Source organism: Miniopterus natalensis, chromosome 9 (genome assembly GCF_054644295.1).
Source record: "Miniopterus natalensis isolate mMinNat1 chromosome 9, mMinNat1.hap1, whole genome shotgun sequence".
Lineage (NCBI taxonomy): Eukaryota > Metazoa > Chordata > Mammalia > Chiroptera > Miniopteridae > Miniopterus > Miniopterus natalensis.
In genome coordinates, this window is record NC_142089.1 from 42,882,690 (window position 1) to 42,903,797 (window position 21,108).

The following is a 21,108-nucleotide window of genomic DNA, read 5'->3' on the forward strand; positions in this document are numbered from 1 at the left end:
GCCTCCAAAAGTCTCCTCCTGGCCCTGCTCACCCGCCCCCCACACAGACAAATTCTGTTCTGCTTTCTGTCACTACAGATTAGTTCAAAATTTCCAGAATTTTTTATGCATGTAATCATTTAGTATATCTTCTTCTTTTGTCGGCTTCTTTCGCTGCCATAATTATTTTGAGATTTGTCCGTCGTAATGTTTATCAATTTTATTGCTCTGTCTTTTCACGTCTTGGTGGATATTTGAATTGGTTTCTTCCAGTTTTGGGCTATGAGTATTCATGTACAAGCCTCTGTATGAATGTTTAGAAAAAGAAGTGAGGCACAAGGAATATGTATGTTTTCGCTTACACAGCACACAACATGAGGAAAAACTAATCTGTGCTCTCAGAAATTATAACAGTGCTTATCTCTGGGGAGGTAAGGTAGTCACGAGAAGGGTGCAGGAGGGAGGCTGCTTTCAGACTCGGGAAATATTTTGTTTGCTCATCCTGATATTAATTACATGGGTAACCAGTTCAGTACATAAAAGTTCAGTGAGCACTGTATTTCTAGGTGTAATTTTATTGGTTTCTTACACTTTGATTAAAAGTTAAAATAAAAGTGAGTGAATGACTTGGTCTGGTTCCATGTAGATGATTGTCTACATGTTGTCTGGCAGGTCTGTTTTTTACTTCCTAGCCCCTATTTCTGTTCCAGTTATATATTCCAAGAGCATCCTCCTTGTAGTCCTGTGCCATTCCTTTTATACCTTTGCCTGTAATTGCTTGGTTTAACAAGTCTTCCTTGGTGCACTGTAAACTTTCTGAAATAAAACACATCTAACTGTCTCACCTTTGTGTTAATTATCTGGCATGGTGCTTGGTACATGGTAGACAGTCAACAAACACTTAGATAAATGATATGAAATCTTCCTCGGTGGTTACTTATGACCTGCTCAAAATTTAGCCTCTGAGTCTTCACTATTTGGTTTCTACTAAAGGCTTCGCTTCCTTCTTGTCTAAAAATTATTGGTTAGATTGTGTGAGGTTGAAAGTTTTTGTTCTAACCTCAATGTTTTGTTTTAGCATACGTTTCAGAATAATAATAATTTCTATTCTTGAGGATTTATCATGTGCTCTGAGCATTTTACATCTACTAACTTATTTAAGACGCACAACCAAACAATGCGGGTACTCGTATGTTCCCATTTTACAAATAGGGAAACTGAGGCATTGAGAAATTAAATATCTTGCCCAAGATCACAAGGCTTGTGACAGTCTCACTTCAGAATAATACTGATAAATTTGGACCTTTTCCTGAAGTAATTTGATATCTGAGCCCAGAAATGACATAATCAGATTATTCTGGGCTCACTCTGTGACAAGGATAAGTCTAGCTTGGAGGCAAAGTGGAGGCAGGCAGACTAGGGAAGGGGCTGTTACAAAGTCCTGGGTTACCACAGTCCAAGAAGTGAGAGGGACTCAGGGGCCCTTCATCTCTTAATCCCTAATTCTAATACTACCTGATATGAAGCCATCTGAAATTCGGGTCCGGCAGTGGGAATGAAAAGAGAGCATACATTCAGGACACGGATTGGAGGGAGAATGGACAGGTGCTTGTAACTGACTAGATGGAGGGAGCCAACATTTAGAATGGCTTTCAAGTTTCTGTTTTATGCTACAAGGAGGCTAATGTAACGTTCATCCAATTAGGGAGCAGAGAAGGAAGGGGCAAGTTCTCTGTGCCATTGCTTCACTGGGACACTCAGTTCCTCCTCTCCTTCTAGGGAAAGTGGCTCCATCTTCTTTTTTTGGCACTAACTGTTCTCCATTGCTAAGAATGAATAATACAGTGTGAAGGTCCAGGACAGTGTGACCAGGGGGCCATGGCCTATGATAGCCTGACAGGCAAATAATTCTCTGAACCAGACTTCTCTGTGGTGAACTGCTCTTGAAAAAGAACTTTCTGCCTCTTCTTTGGACATTAATGCTCAGAAAGCAAAGGCTCCTCGGACCCCAATGTTGCCAAAACATTTTTTGAGAAAATACTATTTCTAGAACATGTCAAACACCTAGGTGAATGCCGATGCATTTTCTTTGCTTGGAATCCCTTTTCTGCCTTCTCTGTCTAGTGCACTCTTTATCTCTTAAACCATAATTCCAACGTTATCTGATATGAAGCCAATTTCTTGGCCAGGCCCTGAATTACAAGTTCTCATAGCAGTCTGCCGTCTTCTGGGTAGCATGAATCCTAATCATCATAAGTAAATGCATTAATTTCATAATCATTTGATTACTAAATTTTCTTATAGAATGTAAGCTCCACCAGGGCGGGGACTGTGTTTGTAGTGTCAGTCCTTGCATTGCTGACACATACATAATAAAAGCCTCATGGTATCCATTATTATTGTCAACTGTAAGCTTTTATGACTACTACACTAGGTTGTGAGGTACCTGAAGGCAACAACCACATCTTAGTCCCAGCCCTTAGCCAGCATCTGATGAACTCAACATATATTACTTACATGATGAAAGAATTATCTGGTTAATGAATTTTAAAGATTTAATTTACAGAGAATTTGTAAAATGAAGTATCAGTGTAGTACAAAATTAAAGAATTTAGATCATTAACTTGCTATTTTGTCCACAATGATAGCAATAATATGGAGAATTCTCTTTGTGTAATTAGCTAAATATTTTGTCACATTAACAAAAAGTTAATCTTTCCTCAATAAAATTCAGGTTCAGAAATATAATTTTTCAGGAGAGTATGCTGAGAAGCAACAGATGAATGTATGACTATTTTAAAGCAAGATTTACTTTACATGAATATAATTATCATGAGAAATAACGCAATTAGACTTCAGTGTATTTTATAGTTCTTTGAAATGAGTTTCATTATGAGGCACATTTCACAATGGTCTCATTTAGAGTAGATTTCTTACCCATTGTTATTTCTATCGTACAGTCTATTATTTCTGATAGCTATCTTATTATATTTGATTTCACAACTTCTAAGTGCTGATTGTTATAATCATATTTTAGCATGATAATCTTTATGCCAAATTATATCCATGGAAAAAAAATTATTTTCAGTTAAAACCAACCAGAAGGTTATCCTAAGTAAAATTTGTTCTTAAATTGCTATTTTAAATGAACATATGGAGCCGAAAGTACACATCATTCCACTTTTTAAATAAAATCTAATTATATTTCTATGTATTGAGAGACACTGTGAAAAAATATGCCACTAATGTAAGTTTTAGCATTTTAAATGGTAAGGGAAGAATCTGTGGCAATAACTTCATATAAAAGAAACACTATCTAGTTGAGTCTGAAGCAGATATTATTGTAAGGAGAAACTGAACTTAGAGAAAAAGATTTTGTGGAGTAATTTTCTTTGAAGATATAATAAATATAAAAGAGAAGAGAAATACAGATTTGAAAAATATTAACATCTTTACCTGATTTCTGAAAGTAAAGTAATAAAAAGTAAAAGAAACTGAATATATATAGGATCACAGTCATAGTTTCTGAAATGCAGAAATTATACATATCAGAAGTCACACCAAAATTCATGCCATCAACAATTAGAAAGCTATAATATTGAGAAGTTAAATGCAGAAAGGGAAAAACATAAATAACTATTAAACCTAAAAGACTTATAAAAATTTTTTTTTAATTATGATTAACTTATAAAACTCTGCAAACACTTTTCTATATATTTTCTATTCCTTTTAAAATTATTTAAAATGTACCTTTGTAGTTAATTTAAATAGTAAGATATTTATTTCTTTGTTAGCTTAGTATTGTCAAAAATTTTTTTCTAAGCAAGATCAGAAGTGTTAAAATTATTTGTCTTTATTTTATATTTTTGGCTTAAAATCTACTAAAACTCAAATTATTATATCAGGATTTTTTAACTTTATTTTTATTGTCCCCACCCCAGCCCTTTTTGCCTACCTCCACCCAGCCCTCTAACCCCCTTACCTCTGGCCATTACCTCAATGTCTCAATGTTGTCTGTGTCTATGTGTTACGAATATATGTTCTTTGGCTAAACCCTTCACCTTCTTTCATCTTAACATGTGTGGTGTATCAGACTCTTTTGAGACTTAAAAGACCTCTATTTTTACTTTAGCTCTGCCACCAACAAACATGTGACACACTCTTAAAGGCACCTAATAGCACAGTGGAGTGGGTGTATTTGGAAGGATGCTTTTGGCTATAAGAAACCGAATTCTCATTAAGTGACTTTTTAAATAGTAGGTACATTGTCGCCTATAACAGTGTCAAGGTTAACGGTTCCAGACTTTGTTTCAGTAGCTTAATGATTTTATCAGAAGCCTGGGCTTTTTCTGTTTTTCTATAGCGCTATCCACAGCATGTTGGCTTTCAGCCTTGGACTTGTTACCTCATGATTGCATAGTGTCCACTGCAACTCCAGACATCACATTCTCACCCAACTATGAATAAAAAGAAGGACAGGGAGGAGGTTCTCATGTCTCCCTCCCTCTTTTAAATCAAGGAAGAAGCTTTATCTTAGACTCTCCCCCAGTAGATTCCTCTTCCAGTTCTAGTGGCCAGAACTGAGTCATATGTTCATGTCCCAGGTGCAAAAAAAGGTTTACCTGGCGGCAGTCTGGCATTTCCAGTTTCTGATGCAGGCAAGGCAGATGCTGCTGTCAAGGAAGAAAGGGGAGGAAAATGACAGTTGCCTGGGAAGCCAGCCAGGGCTACCTTGCAGGTTACTTCAAAGGCCTTTGTCCTTTGAAGTTCAAATTCTCTGATGTGTTAGTCACAGGGTTGCCGAAGTATTATACATCTGATAGAGGTTTAACAATCTAAGACCAGATCCACATAGAAGTACATGAATCAATATTCAGAAAGCTCAGTGTGACAAGTAATAGGTTTTTCTAGGATGTATGGGAGGAAACAATGTGCCCGAAACACCTGTGTGTACACATGAGTGTTGAACGAGCCTCTTAGAAAAGAAACTTCTTGTTGCTGTTCCCTGTTCAGTTATCTATAAAAGTTTTTAAATAGCTTAACTCTGCTTAAGCACTTTTTCAGTACCATTCAAAATGTCTTCATGAGCATGTAACGTAGGTTGCAATAGATTCTAGTGACAATGAGCCTCTTCATCACTGATTGTTTCTCACAACCTTTTGCTTGTTCTGCTGCAGTGTAAGCTGTGAGCTTCTTCCCCAGCAGTGTAGCTATCACAGAGATAATAGGCGTAGTTCCTGTTTGCATGGTACCTTTCCCCCCACAAAGAACCCAGAAAGCCTTACAAGTACGATTATATCTTGGCTGCATTGTCTTGAGTTAGGAATGCACAATAATTTTAGGCCAGTGGGAAGATTCATGTACAGAAAACCCAAGAATACTAGAGAGAGAGGAATGAAATTCAGGCTTCTCCTCAATCTAATTATACCTTACGTTAGAAGGAATTGGTGCAGAATTTGTCTTCGATCCCATTGCTGTACGATTCTGTTTTGCACCTTAATCTATGTCACTGAATGGGTATGCCTTACTGTATAAACTAGAGGTATTCTTGAGAGAGATTACTTGTGAGTTTATTTCTTTATACAGAATATTTTTTCATGCTGTGAATTAAATTAGAGATAAATAGAGGAAAGAAAATGTTTTCAATAAGACATCACAAAAATCAGTTTAAACCTTTAAATGTTAGTTTTTAAAAGGAAAAAGCATTTCCAAAGCAAATACTCAAATATACAAGTTATATATTTTAAAATTTTATTGATAAATATTTATTAAAAAGTAACATCTTAATTGAGAAACATTAACATACTTGTCAAAAAACTGTCTTTCTAATATTTTATGACAAAATACTGGCTGATTAGTTTGATTACATATCCTTCTGGAAGATTCCAGGAAGCCAGTTTAGCTTTTTATTGCTGTTGTTTAGGGAGAAGTTGAGTTGAAGTGATAAGCGAGTACATAAAAATCATAGCCGTGACATTATCTTTAAGGTACAGTAAATAATCAAAGGAACATTTTTATATAAAAAAATTAGGCCATAGAAATTATGTTTTATCTGCCATTGGGTACAAGATTTTTAATTTTTCCTGGTGTGTAAAGATTATAAGTTTATGTTTCTTCAGTATGAAGTGTGGCAGCTTTTTCATTTTTAAAGAATGTCAATTCCTAGGCATCCTAGTCTTTAGTATCTGTGCTGTAAAGAACAATTTATTTAAAAAAATTTATAACATAAGGTTCATTTCAAGGGAGATCATTAACAAGGGAAGAACATGAAAATGTGGTAAAGTTAGCAGGTCTAAATTATAAAATGTAAATGTCTGTTAAACATAGAACACAAATTAAGCAAAGTGGAAAGATAGTATATTCTTTCTCTAACTTTCAGTAAGAGAAAGGCATTGGAAATAACAGCTGAAAGTTTTCCTATCCTTGTGTCATGTACAGTCACTAATTAGAGAGAGTATTTGAACACATTTGAAGGACAAGTTCAAAGCTGGAATGCATGAGCCCATAATGCACAAGCCTGTGCCAAACCTTTGCAGAATCCTGCGAGAGTCAGCAAACCCAAGTTATTGCACTGGGAATTTATGGGCAAACAGCAGTCCTGCCAACTGTACGTGGCTTCAGAGGTAATTCTATACTTACATACATAAAACCTCTGAATATGATAAAAGGACAATCCTAGATTATATAATTTCATCAAGATGACAGATGAACCTAGATATGCATTATTTTCCTTCATTGTTCCAACTGGAATCTTTTTCCAGGTTTGTGACTGGATAAATGCTATAAAGTAATAGCATGGTAGTAAGGACTTAATATTCACAAATGCCATTGAATGACAGTATTAAAAAAATGTCCCTGGATTCCAGTAACATGTACCCTTAAAAATGAGAGATTCAAATAGTATATAGTTACATAGTGTCAATTCCCTAATAATGAGAATTTTCAGTCCTTAATTTATCTGTCAGATCTGTATTCACATGTTCGAAAACATAGAGTCTTAGGAGCCTATTTATATCATAAACCCATAAAGTCATCTAGATGTGAGATTTTAAGGACTGATGTTACCAGAGGTTGGGAAACTATGGCCATGGTCCAAATCTGGCATCCGTCTTTTTGTAAACAGCACTTTATTGGCACACAGCCATGCCCATTTGTTAGCATCCCATCTGTGGCTCCTTTTGTGCTACAGTGGCAGCTTTGAGACAAGGATCATACGCACAGCAGAGCCTGAAACACTTTCTGTCTGGCCCTTTACGGTAATAGTTTGCTGACTCCTCTTAGACTAGAGTGAGCTGGAGAGCACATACTTTTCATTAGGACATTCAGATTTAATCAATGGCCAAGCAGACAAATCAGGCCAGATTTAGATGGAGATGATCCTATGTCGACTCTGTCACTAACTTTCAGTGTGACCTTGAGCAAGTCACCAACTCCCCTCTCCCTGAGAAGGGAGCCTTTTCTTTTCTGAGGTTGCAGCGAGTAATGCCAAAGAGCAGACACCAACACGGTCTTTAAAGGGAATGTAAAAGTCAGGCTAGGATGTCATGTCCAGAAGAGTCAAAAATGCAAGGAGAGCCTGAAGTGAATTTTGAGAGCCAAGGCTACCTTAAAGTCTAACAGGTCAGAATTGCAAGGAGACAAATGAATGCGATCTGATGGAATTTAAATGCTCATAATAAGATACTTAAAATACACCGACACCCGTGTTTTCATGACCAAGTATGTATGTGACTCCATGGACTGGAATGGACAAGAACGCAATTTCATCATCTTCAAAAAGTTTTTCAAAGTGTGGTCCTAGCCTAAGAAAGGTACTGTAGGAAAGAAAAGAAAAATGTTCTTGGTCACATAAACAGGAAATAGTTCCGAACTATTTCCATCCGTCAGAGGATCTCAACGAACATTTGTATGTTTTACCTGAGAAATCCTGCCAATAAGAAATCTAACTTTTTTTTCTGCAGGCTTTGCCAAAATGTATCAGCCATCTGAATTTTTTAAAATCAAACAACACCTATAATCCCTTAGGAGAACTTTAGGAAACGCTGACTTAGGCAATTTCTTGTTATTTCCAACTTTGAAAGCATTCCCAAAGTATTTTAATAGCTAACTCTTACAGAGCACTTACCAGGCGTCCGTATTTGTGTGCTTTACCTATACTATTCTAATAATCACAATAATCCTATGATGTAGGGATTCTTATTAGCATTCCCATATTGACCATGAGAAAACTAAGGTGCAAAAGTATTCTTTAATTTGTTCACAGTCAAATAACTAGTGAGTGGTAGAATTGGGATTCAGACCATTCCGACCCAGGTAGCCTGAATCCAGACTCCCTATCCTTAACTACTCTGCATACATCATTTTGTTGCAATATTTCAGATATTCAGAGAAGTGAAAAAAGTACCTAAACATTTCACCTAATATTTCTTTAATTATTTGAATTTTTAAAAAGCATGTTATTGGAAATATCAGAAAGTCAACTTAACATAAGATTTAAGTTTCCAGGAACTGGCGAACCTCTGACTTCTCTGCCTTTATCCATCAGGCACGTTCCACAATACTTGAGCTAATGTATATTCATTGCAGTATTCATTAAAGCTGTAATGAACAAAAGGGAATGTAAACTATCAGGCTATCTCCTTGGCTACTGTTAATTAATTGTAGATGCCTGATAGAAATTGAGTGGCATGTCTTTGTAGATATCCTAGTATTCAGACTTCTCACCGGTGAAAGATAATTCATATATGCATGCATGAATATCTTCATTAAACAAACACTGATTAAGAAGCTATTTATGCTGTGAGTAAGATTGGCAAGTTAATTGCTTTCATGGTGCTTAAATCTAGCAGGGGAAAATAATTGGCTAACATATAAACACAGGTAAAGGTTAAGAAGAAAATGAAACAGGACAAAAATATATAAAGTGAAGGCAGAAAGGAGACTTCAGTTTGGAGAGTGGGGATGGACTATTTAGGAGGAAACGTGAGCTGAGCTGAGTAAAAGGTACCAGCTCTGAGACTTACGGGAAGAACATGAGAAGCAGGAGAGACAGCAATGATAAGAATAGCAATCCTAGAAATTTTACACATTTCTACAATTTTACATATATAATAAGTCCACAGGTGGGTAAACTTTGCTTAATACAATCAATTTTATTAGAATTTGCTCCATTCGATAAGTAGGTAAACTTACAAATCAGCAAGATATTAGGTTCTGCTAGACAGAGATCAAGCTTTCAGCATTATTGACTGAGAAATGGCCCAAACTTGTGAGCAAGTCCTAATATCTGCTTGCTGACCTATGACGGTGATCATGTCTTCAAGACCAGTCATTTGTAAGGGGAAATCATACCAATTGGATCCCTGTGGGGACAGAAAGATAGGACCCAGACACCTGTGCTTACTGTAAGGGAGGTGCAAAGTCAAATGAGTACATCTCTGCAGCAGGCTGGCTTGAATTGCATGAGGACAGGCCACAAGGGAACCAACCTCATATAGTATAGTAAGGAGGTAAACAAATGGAGATAAAAAGTTCACCCTCCTCCTAATCAGTAAAGTGAGGAGATAAAGGCCTAAGGTATTTCTCTAGCATAGTCTATCTCAATTCAAGATTTTGTCCCCCCACCCCAACCCAGGGCACATTTGAAAATATCTGGAGACATTTTAGTTGTGAAAATTGGGACGGTGCTACTCATATCTGGTGGGTAGAGGCCTTGGAGGCTGCTAACCATCCCTGGTGCACAGGATCACTGCATCCCAGAAGTCCCCTTAGGCGGCTATTAGGGCGGGACAATAGGGTTTCCTGCAAAAAAGTCTAATGGGAATTTTTAGAGTTACTGTGGACCAAAATCTTCTACTTCCATCGAGGACACATGTTAATATTGTACTCTTTTATTATTTATTATTTTCATTGTTTCTTTTTGTATGTGCAAATACATGTGATTCATAGAGCAAGGTTCTCCAAAACCCGGCTGAAATGTCACCTCTTCTTGAGTTTTCCCTAATTACTCAACTGCTAGGGTTTTTTTGGGTTTTTTTGAGCTCCTATGGCAATCTATACATTTTTTCCTAGCACTTATCACCCTGTGAAGTAACTATTCATTTAAAGGTCATTCCCATTTAGAAAATAAGTCGTTCTGAGTATAGACTGTGTGTGTGATGTGGTAAACATCCTACAGAGCTCAAAATAAGCTCCTATATTAAAGAAGTAACCAGTCAAAATGTTACTAGTTCTGCAGTTGGGAAACCCTGAGTCCCAGAAATCTTTGTAACTCCAATATCCACATGGTACCTGCCACAAACTGATGAATGCTCAAAAAGGACACTACTGTCATAAAAATGCCGGGAGTTCTATTTTATTTATCTGACAAAGCTTTACTTGCTTGTATCCTGATGAAGTTAAAAACCTATTTATACGTTCATCTGAAAGGAACTTTTTTTTGGACAATTTGATAGAATGATTATAGTTTAGCAGCTAGCACATGAACAAGAAAAGCAATAAGCTGTGTTACAGGCGAGCTAAAGTCTTGTGGGTGAAAACAGTCCATCTGAAAGGTGTGCAATGTAAGAGGTAATATTGAATGACATCTTCAAAAACAAAAGTAAAAATGTAGCAATTTTAAAGATATAAAGTGTGAGAAGTCAAATTGGACAGACAACTTCAAAACCAGAAGAATGTACTAATGGAAGGAAGCTTTGGTATAATAACTAAACAATGATAGAAATTAAGAGCATCCAAATAAAATGAGATAAAATTAAAACAGAAGAAAAGATATTTTAAGTAGCAGAACTTAAGCTTCAGGAAACAGCTCAGAAAACCTCATGGGAAAGAAAGCCTTTTTGTTGTTATTCCAGAACAAACAAAAGAAAAAATATTGCCCATTCAAAAGAATGGAAAAGGAATGGTAGGAAGCGAGGTTCTAAATTTAAAATATAGTTCCTAGATATGAATTTATGAACTATAGTTTTCAAAAGCAGTAGCCTAAAAAGAAAAAGCCTTAGTGATGACATGAGAAGGTTAACTTTCCTCCCACAAAAGGAATCAAACTTGAACTGCAGCAATAGAAACATAAAAAATAATAGCTTCTTTCTACATTGTCTTGGTCAGCCCACACTATAGAATAGTGTTCATCTGAGTGCCACCTGGTCGTCAGCGGTGGGGAATGTTCGGGCTCTGTGATCTAAAGGGTGCCTCAGTTCTGCCGTTGCCATGCAAAATAACCCTGGATAATATGTTAACAAATAGGCATGGCTGAATTCCAATAATTCTTTATTTACAATAACAGGAGTGCCAGATTTGAACCTGGCTTTGTTTTGGAAGAGAAACACTGATACATTTTACTAGGTCTAAATTAAAATGATCAGGGTGTTCAAGGGTTTGAAAATCCTTTCACACAGGGATGATTAAGGGGTCACTAATATTTAATCTAGAAAAGAGGTAAATCCTTTAACTAATGAAATTTGCTTTAGGATACTCAGGTACAACGTATCACTCATTCATTTCATAAAATTAATTCTGTCTTGGTTATTGATCACTAGAGCTGGGAAAAAAAACAAAACTCTGTTCTCAAGTTTGGATGATACCCTCCTTGGAGACTATGAGAACCTCCAAGTTCATACAATCCAGAAACTGAGGCAGGGCCTCTAGTCTTCGGTTCCTGGTGGTTCTCACTGGAATATTTGTTGCCTAAGGCTACAAGGCCAACTCAGGCAGGTGGCTCTGCTACTCCTGTGCTCATTTCTCACTCACTTGCCACGCTTGGCCACTCAGTCCTCCTTGACTCCCAAGGCCTTGGTAGTCTTTGTTTACTTGTTGGTATGTGGGGTCTAGGGACAAGATTTGCAAGGATTTGCCGTTCTTCAATATTTCCAGGCTCAGAAGAAAATCTAATACTCTCCTCATGGGGCCCAGCCGCTTTTCCTATAGATGCACCTATTCAGTGGTACAGATTTGGCCGGAGGTGAAGCAGATCTTCTCTTACAGTGCTGGCCGGCCAAGTTGCACAACCTCTGGATGGCTGGTGGTCCCACAAAGGCCCTTTTGGGCATCTTAAAACATAATTTTAAGATCTTGTGGAGAAAGGAGGCATGTACACATAAAAAAATGATATTTCAAGAAATTAAGTGGTAAATGTCAAATAAATCATGGAGAAAAAGGCAAATGGTATATATATTAAAAAGAAGAAGTAATTTTTAGGTGGAGTAGACAAGAAACATTACACTTATTTTTCAAATATTTATTTCAAGTCAAGGCCTTTTACCTGAGTCCTGTCCCCCTCTTTTTTCAAACACACACACACACACACACACACACACACACACACACATTTTCCCTAATAAGGGTTTCTCGCATTCACTGCAAAGTCACTGCAGTATTTTAAATAGAATTCACTACATCCAGCTTATATCCACCTTAGATTAACTCCATTCCCCCACCGCTACTCAATCAAGAAACTATCTTTAAGTTCTTTCCCTCTTGTACCTCCCACATCCGGTCAGTCACCATCATCACCACATCGTTCTCAGGACTGTATTTTATGTGGCCTCTTTGCCAGCACATCCTCTCCCCATCGCCTACACCATCCCAAGCTGCCAGAGTGAGCTTTCTAAAATACAAGTCTGATAAACCTTTGCTATCTAAATCATAAAGGCTTTTATGGCCGTCAAGCTAAAACTCAAACTCCTTGGCCTGGCACATATGGCCTTATGATCTGACCCTTCGCTACATATTATTCCCCATTTCTCATTACTGATCTTATTTTTTATTATTTCTTACTATTATTACGAACCTGCTATTTCCTGAGGAGGCCATAATCCCATAACATAAGTCACTTCAGTCCTAACCTTTGACCAGAACCTTTCAGTGGCCCTCCCTCTTACTCAGAATCAAAGCCAACTCTCTGTAGGGGCTGTTAAGACCCCATGGTATTTAGCTCCTGCCCCTGCCCCTGCCTCAGCCACGCTGCTCTGCTGGGGCGTCTGCAAGCGAGCACCACGTCCCCGCGTTAGAGCCTAGGCCCTAGCACGCTCCTTCATTTCTTTCAAGCCTCGACTCAAATGCCCTCCTGCCTGATCTCCCTATTAAAAACTACAGTCCTCTGTATGAATTCTTCCTGTTTCCTCCACTATTTATGTTTTCCCCATAGCACTTACAGCCTTCTAGCATCTTATTTTACTGTATTTAGTTTATTTATTGTAGCCTCCTGTCCCCCCACCACTGTCACGTAAAGTCCTTTTGGGCAGGAGTTTTTATCTCTTTTCTTTCCTGCTGTATGCAGACCTTGGAAGACTGTCTGGTGCATGATCTTTCAATAATAGTTGCTGAGTGCACAAAGGACACACACGGTTTTGTATTCCTGAGTGCCCGACAGAGTCTGTGTTATACTAGTATCTCATTTAATGCTCATAAAAGCCCTGTAAGATCATCACTATGTCCACTCTAAAGATGAAGGAGCTAACGTTTCTAAGATTTGAGTCAGTGACGCCTCCAGAATTTCTGTATAGTCAGCATATACAAGGACAGCATTCTGGTGAGTGGGGAGATAAAAAATTAGATATTCAGAAATACACCATCTTTTCTTATGTTGCATGTTGTACTTGAGAGTGGTTTGAGAAATGCTGATCATGTACACGCATGCTAAGGCACCTCTAACCTTTGGCAGCAGCTCTTGCCCAAGGTTTTGCAGTTGTTCAGAGCATCCAAACCAATGTGTTTAGGAGACAGTGAGTACAACAGTTTATCTATAGCAGAAGCCCATTCAGGGAACTATAAAATGACAAGATTGATGATGATATTGTGTCTGTATTGTGAAGCTTTCGAATGCTTTGCTAGGAACTGGGCTATCCATTGGTTCCCAAACCTGTGGTGACTCTTAAAAATATAGTTGCTCAACCTATACCTCCTACTTGGGTAGATGTTTAACAAGCTTCCCAGGTTTTTATTAAGCAGCCCACCCTGTACTCTAACTAGACTGGCATTTGGGAACATGGTAAACTACTAAAGGTTTTCCGATGGCAGTTTGCAAAGATTACTGTTATTTGCAGTTGAATTCTTGCCAGGAAACACTCCCACTGCTGTGCACTATATAGCCAGGTAAATCTAACAGGGAGGTGGGTGAAATGTTCCTGGAGTAATGTGTCAAGCTTTGCCTCACAATAGTATTTTTTTCCATCTGTTACAGGTCAATGCACAAACTGGCCCAGCTGGAAAGACTTGACCTAGGAAATAATGAATTCAGTGAGCTGGTAAGCGAATGCATTTTTCTAAAGTTGATAAATACACCCTAGGAGATTTTTTTTTTTTTTTTTTGCTCTGTCTTTGTGCCTCAGGTATTAAATCAGCAAGTACACATTTGCATTTGCTAAATAAAAAACAAAATAAAATGTGGGGATTAAAATAATTGTTTGACTGTATAGTAAGCCACAGAGAACTGGATAATATTAGGATTCACTAAAAAGGGGCGGGGGGGGTAAGCAAATGCAGATTGACAGTTTTGGGCACCAACTGTGTGGCAGGCACCATGTTCAGTGTATTACAAATGTTATTTCCTCCTGCTTTGACATGTTTTATGTCAAAACATAAAACACCTCAAATATGTCTTTTTATGGAAAAGAGCTCAGAGTGGTTACCAACTTACATAGCTTTAATGTGGTTCAACAGGAATTAAACCAAGACTTAACTCAAAGTCTGTACCTTGAAGACGTCTGCCTTGGAGGCTCCTTAGTGAAGAGAAGACGTCAGTGGTCTTCTGTTTCTAATTATACTGAAAGTGTCTTTCTAGTGAGCACACGTTATGACCTCACTGCCATGAAAACAGACAGAGTTCTGATTTCTCCTTTCAGACCTAAGTTTCCTTTAAAATTTGCCTGAAGACTAAAACCTCACATGCATATTAGAAAGCAAATACTCCTTTGCAAGCAGACTCAGCTTTCTTTATTCAGAAGTCTTCCACTTGAATGTCTTCAAATTTCAAAACTCCAATTCATCTCAAATGTATTTTAACTATTTTTAAATTAAAGCACTTAAGTAAGTAATCAGCTTTCCTCTCCCAGCTACATTGGTAGCGATGGGACCATGTGTGAGTTTTTGAACCTCTCTAAGCCTCGTTTCCCTCATCTATGAAATGGAGATTATAATGGTTCCTCCCTGACTGGGCTTGTGTGCGAATTAAATGAGATAATGCAGGTGCAGGGCCTGGAAAAAGTGATTCTCAGGAAATGCCAGTGTACAGGGCTGACGGTGTAATTTACACTGTGTTGAGTGTGCAAAGGAGTTAACTTCTTTTACTTTGACCACAGCTAATCTGGTCATTATCCCACCCTCTGTTAGCTGTCTATTGAAGGTAAAAACTGAGTATTATTCTTCTGTGATTAAAAGTTTAATCTGCTTCAATCTGGTCCCTTTTGGTTGTGTTCCTCTCCCTTTCATAAAAACTCTGCCTCGCATGTATCCTCTCGCCTTCCCTGCTTCTCCCCTTAAGATGGAATCTGGGTATGTGCAAAGGAGGCCACACATCTTTCTGACCTGAGGAAGGGGCCTACCCTGGCCTCAGGCTGGTTTGCAGAAGATCGCTGGCAGCACATGCTGGCCTCTGCGCGGCTGTCTGCAGCTGGTCCTGCCTCCTGTGTTCAGTCTGCAGTTTTGAAACTGTCAGTTCTTTGGGCTCAGGCAATATGCCCCAGTAGCACTGGCCATCTCCCTCTTGCTGGCATTGCCACCACTCTGCTCTCATTGGCTATGGATACATGAGTCTCTGCCCTGTCTTCCTTCCAGCACCAGGCTTGGCAGTTCATCCCCTGGTTTCCATTGTGAAGGTTCTTCTCCAACCATAACCCCTATAGCGGCCCATAGCCACTATACATAGGCCCTCGGTGTCTATGTGATGTGCAGACTGAGAGAGGCCAAGTACAAGTAAAGTTCAGAACCTCCCTCTGCCTGCTCCATCTCACTGTCAAGTTTGCCCTGCTTTGCATGCACTCAACCTACAAGGTGGCCTCAGACGGATATTAGAGGAAGGGGACCCAGTAGATAGTCTAATGCACCTCTGGCATTTTAAAAATAGATATGTATTAATATGGGTAGAAAGATTGGTAAGGATGGTAAAAACAACAGTGGCAAAACTAGCTAATACTGAGAGTTTTAAAATTAGTTAAGAAGCGAGGATCTGCCCATACTTCTATGAAGAGATGTAGCTTAGCCTAGTAGTTGAAAAAACATGGACAGTGGATCATGACAACCGAGGTTTGACTCTGAACTTCACCTCTGGCAAGCTGGGTACCTTTGGGTTTGTAACTCCCTCTCCTCAGCATCTTCTTTAGCAAAACAAGGGAGTCAATCTCATCTACTTTGTAGGCTTTTTGAGAGAATTTCATGCAGGATACTCTATAACGAACACTTAATATATGTTTCAATGAATTTTGATTTCGTCGGGTATCATTTTGCAAGCCTTTCACTTGTATGGTTTGCGAATCAGTATTTTACTATAAATATTTGGATCAACAAAGATGAATAGGGTATATTTACTTTTTTGAAAATGGACTTACTAAAAGTAAATTTTAAATACATATATTTTAACTTATGCTTTATGGTATCTAAGAGATCACCTGAGCAGAAAGATTTTTTTGAACTCCCAGTATTCCATACTTGTTACAAAATAGACTCTTTATAATTTTTTCCATTTATCCTAGGACACTTACTTTGATAATACACAGTTATCTGGAGGAGTCAGGGGAAGTATAATTATGGAACTTCATATTTCTAATGTTACTCACTTTTAATCAAATGTCTGGCTTTTATTAGTCATATATGTGTGACTATTGTTTCTCTGACAATACAACCTTTAATGAGAAAATAAGAGTTTTCTATGATAAGAGGCCTCTAGAAATAATGCCGTATGAAGGAAAGGGGATTAAATTCTATTCTGTAGCTAGATATTGACACCCAGGAGATTACTGTTAGATGATTCACTTTGTGTGACATGGTAATGAGACAGATGTGGAGAGAAGATGGCAATAAGTAAATTTTTAAAAACCTTAGAATGTGAAAGCCTAATAAGAAAAAAAATTGCTTGCTTAAGAATCAATATAAATATCCTAAATGAAATTTGAAATTGAAATATCTATTTAAGGATGCTTTTGTTATAATGAAAAATTCTAAACAGAAAGTATTATCTTATGTTTCTAACAGCCGTAACTACCAGAAAATACTGGGCAAAGTTCTGGGAACATAATAGATTCTTAACATGTTTTTTAATTGTTTTTTTCCATGGCTTGTTTTTATCAATATAAAATTGATAAATGTGTATTTTTCAAAATTTAGAAAGTTAAAAAAAAGTATAAAATGATAGTAAAAGTCATCCACAATCTCATCCCCGTATGTAATCATTATCAATATTTCCTAGTATAGTCTTCCTGCCCCCCCCCCTCATTTTCTCTTAATGAGATCAAATGTGTATTATTTGTAGCCAGGTCAGAGATGGGATACTATTCGGTTGATTGTGGAGTTGGATAACATCAATCCTTAAATATCATCTGTGTACTCTGGGTAGAACAGCCTTCTAACTGTCACATAATAGTATGAAATTCCCCAAGTCATAGAATGGTCAGGGCCACTAAAACAGATTCAGTGATTGCCACGGGGCCCAGAAACCCTCTGGTAGGTGTATATTTCAGGTATATAAAGAGATCTACTCAATGAACTGAGAGTTCCTATGGTCCTGAACTGGTGGAGGAAATAATGGAGAAGAACATGGAACAGATTGAGCAGCGGAGCCGGGAGGATGACAGGATCAATAGGTGGATCCAGAAACAGTGAGAGGCCCTCCTGACCATCCCTCCAATTTAGCCCCAGCCTCCAGCTCCCAGCCTCCCTCACTCCCTCTCTCCTCCCCTCCCTGCACTGGAAAGGAGAGGGCCATGGTATGAAGGAAGAGTTACTTAGAGCCTTCAACAGCAGCACTATGGGGACCTTCATCAAAAGAGTCAGTCATAAGGAGCAAAATAAGAAAGCTTTCTGCAAGCCAGAAAAAGAAAAGAGCTGAGCCCAGAGGAGACGATAGCAGACTGCAAAGTGGTCTGTGTGCAGTTTACAGTTCAGCAACTTACAGCAACATGGGCAAAACCCACTGACGACAGAGGGCCAATGGGCAGTGGGAGACGGGTTACTGTGGTCACTGGAGCAGCCTCTCCTGCTAAGTGGGAGGCTCCCTTGTCTCCATCCCGCCTCCCAGCCACAAGGGCACTCCTAAAAGAAATAACTGGGGAAGGAGGTTCCCAGGAAAGGCCAGACTTCTTGATCTCTTGCTAGGGAGGTCAGAGAAATGTGATTTGAAATTTCACTGTAACTCTGACATAATGCATACTGGTTATATGTTTTCATAGAGATATTTCTATTTAACAAGTTGGGATTATTGTATGCATTCTATTTTATATTAATGCATGATTATCCAACTCAAATAATTAGATTCTTTATAAACATTATAAATTATAAGCCTTCTCTGCAGCTGCATTAGAAAGACTGTCAAATAATAACCAAAAAGTAGTGAATTAAAACTCAAATTTATGAGAAAATACTAAACTCAAAGAGGCTTGAAATTTTATTATATAAAATTTGATTCATTTAAAATAATATATCTCATGTATAATTAAGTTACAAAACATAATAAAATGTGTCCCCATGAACCCACCGCTATACTCTTATGAACTAAAATATCACCAATCCTGTACAGCTACCTGTATGCTCTTACAAATTCTGCCTCATTCCCAGAGGTAAATGCAATCCTGAATTTTGTTGAACATTCCCTGTATTTGTATGTGTCTCTAAATGTTGTATTGGTTCACATTTCTTGTTCTTTGTAAAAATATGACTATACTACAGCTTACCCTTTACTTTCTTCATGCACAATAATTTTTGTCCAGTTTTTTTTATTACACTGCTGCTATGATTACTTCTATAAGGGTACATTTGCAAGACTTTATCTAAGGCATATATTTGGAAGTGGAATTTTCTGTTCATAAATTGTGCACATATGCAACTTGAAAAATAGTGTTTTTTCCCAAAAAACCTAGTTGTACTCATTTACCAGGAATGCATAAGAGTTCCCATGCTTCACAACTGCACCTACACTTGATATTGTCAGGCTTCTAGTTTATGCCAATATAATGGCTGTACAACAGTTTCTCATTATGATCTTAATTTGCCTATCTCTGATTTCTAATGAGATTGATGATTTTTCAGTGTTTGGGGCAATTTGTGTTTCTTCTTCTGTGAAATACCTGTTTATGTATTTTTACCCATTTTTCTATAGGTTTCTTTTTTTTGCAGATTTATAGGGATCTTTTATATAATCTAGATACTAATCTTTTGTTGATTATATGTAGTACAGATATTTCTTCCCCGTCTCTGTAGTCCTTTTACTTTATTTATATTGTCTTTTGATGACCAGAAGTTCTTAACTGAAATATAGTAAAATATGTACTTTTTTATGTGTCTCATTTTGTGTCTTGCTTAAGAAGTTTTTGCCTCCCCAAAGTCATACACATGTTTTAATGTGTTTTTATCTAAAAGTTTGAAGGTTCCATTATTCATAATCAGCTTTACTTCCACCTGGGCTTAATTACTTTACATGCATATATTATATTTTTCTTAACATATTCTGTTTTGCAAGTGGCATTCATTAAGCTGTCCTTCCTTTTCACCTGAATATGAGTAACCTCTTAACAAAACATGATTTCCATATATTCAAAGGTTACTTTCTTCATTGGTCAATTTAGTCTCTGGGTACAAAAACTACAGTCCTAATTAGCACAAACAATAAGCTTTTGATATCTGATAGGACAAGTCTCTCTAACTTAGATATCTGCACATTTATATTTCATAAGAATTTTAGAATTAGTTTATCCAGTTCTTCAAAAATAAAAAACATTCTTCTAATTTGATTAGAATGCATTGATTCTATAATTTTCTATAAATCAACTTTGATTGAATTGGTAATAGAAAATTGTTATTTTAAGATATTTATTTTCATTAGGCATCAACATGACATATCTCCATTTATTTGTCCATTTGAATATCTTTCAGCTAAGTTTTATAAGTTTCTTCAAAAAAAGGTTTTACGCATTTTTAGTTCATTTATCCATAAGTACCTATATTTTTGTTGTAGTTATCACCATACTTTTTCAAAAGTTATAATCTCCAACTGTTTTGTTGCAGAATCCATTTGATTTTGGGGTTTTTACTTATATCCAACTACCTACTAAACTCTCTTAGTAACATGAATAATTGCCTATAGATTCTTTAGAATCATCTGTGTAGTAAATCAAATAGTCTGTGAATAATTGAACAGAAGCAGTGTTATTGTCTGATTCTTGATTTTAATGGAAATGCACCTAATGCTTTGTTATTAAAAATATTATTAATAGTTTGGATAAGATACCCTTTATTAGGTTTAAAATACACCTTCCTATGTCTAAATTACTAAGACAATTTATCATAAGGAGACGCCAAGCTCAATAAAAAGCTTTCTCTACCTTTATTGAGGTAATAACATTTTTTCTCCTTGAATCTGTTAATGCTGTGAATTATACAGAGATAGTTTCTAATGTAAAACTACTTTTGAATCTCTGAAATCATGATGTGATGATGATCATGACCTTCTATCTAAACTGTATTCAGTTCAAGCCTGTCTAGGATTTTTTTAAATCCTCACTCATGTGTGAGATTTGCAGACATTGTTCTTGTGTACTTTCTCTATCTGTGGGTTTATGTTTCTCATCAGTTTTGTAAAATTATCAGAACTTATCTCCTCAAATATTGCCCTTTATCTATATGGTCTGTCTTTCCTGCTAGAAATTGGGTTAAATATGAATACAGATGTGATATCATAAATGATTTTAAAATTCTATTTTATTAATTACTTCGTAAGTTTTTTTTGGAAAAACAGTAATCAGATAAAGGATAATTTTGAAATATTTATTTTGTATCCCTAAAGAAAGTATTTTGTACCTTCTATTGAAAATATTTGGGCATAATGGTGAGATCATTTTAAGAGTATTTTTACTCTTTGAACTATTTAATGTACTAATCACTGACAGATATTTCTTAATTATAAACCACTCAAATTCTGCATTAAAG

The 21,108-nt window shown here is 37.0% G+C and overlaps 1 protein-coding gene across 2 annotated transcripts in view; it reads left to right on the plus strand.

Moving 5' to 3' along the window:
• Positions 1 to 21,108, plus strand: part of LRRC7 (leucine rich repeat containing 7) — a 293,661-nt gene that overhangs the window by 125,633 nt on the left and 146,920 nt on the right. For both annotated transcript variants that reach the window (XM_087820512.1, XM_087820513.1), the window contains one exon: positions 14,159 to 14,222. In XM_087820512.1, the coding sequence (XP_087676638.1) occupies positions 14,159 to 14,222 (64 nt within the window). The remainder of the gene's footprint in view (positions 1 to 14,158; positions 14,223 to 21,108) is intronic.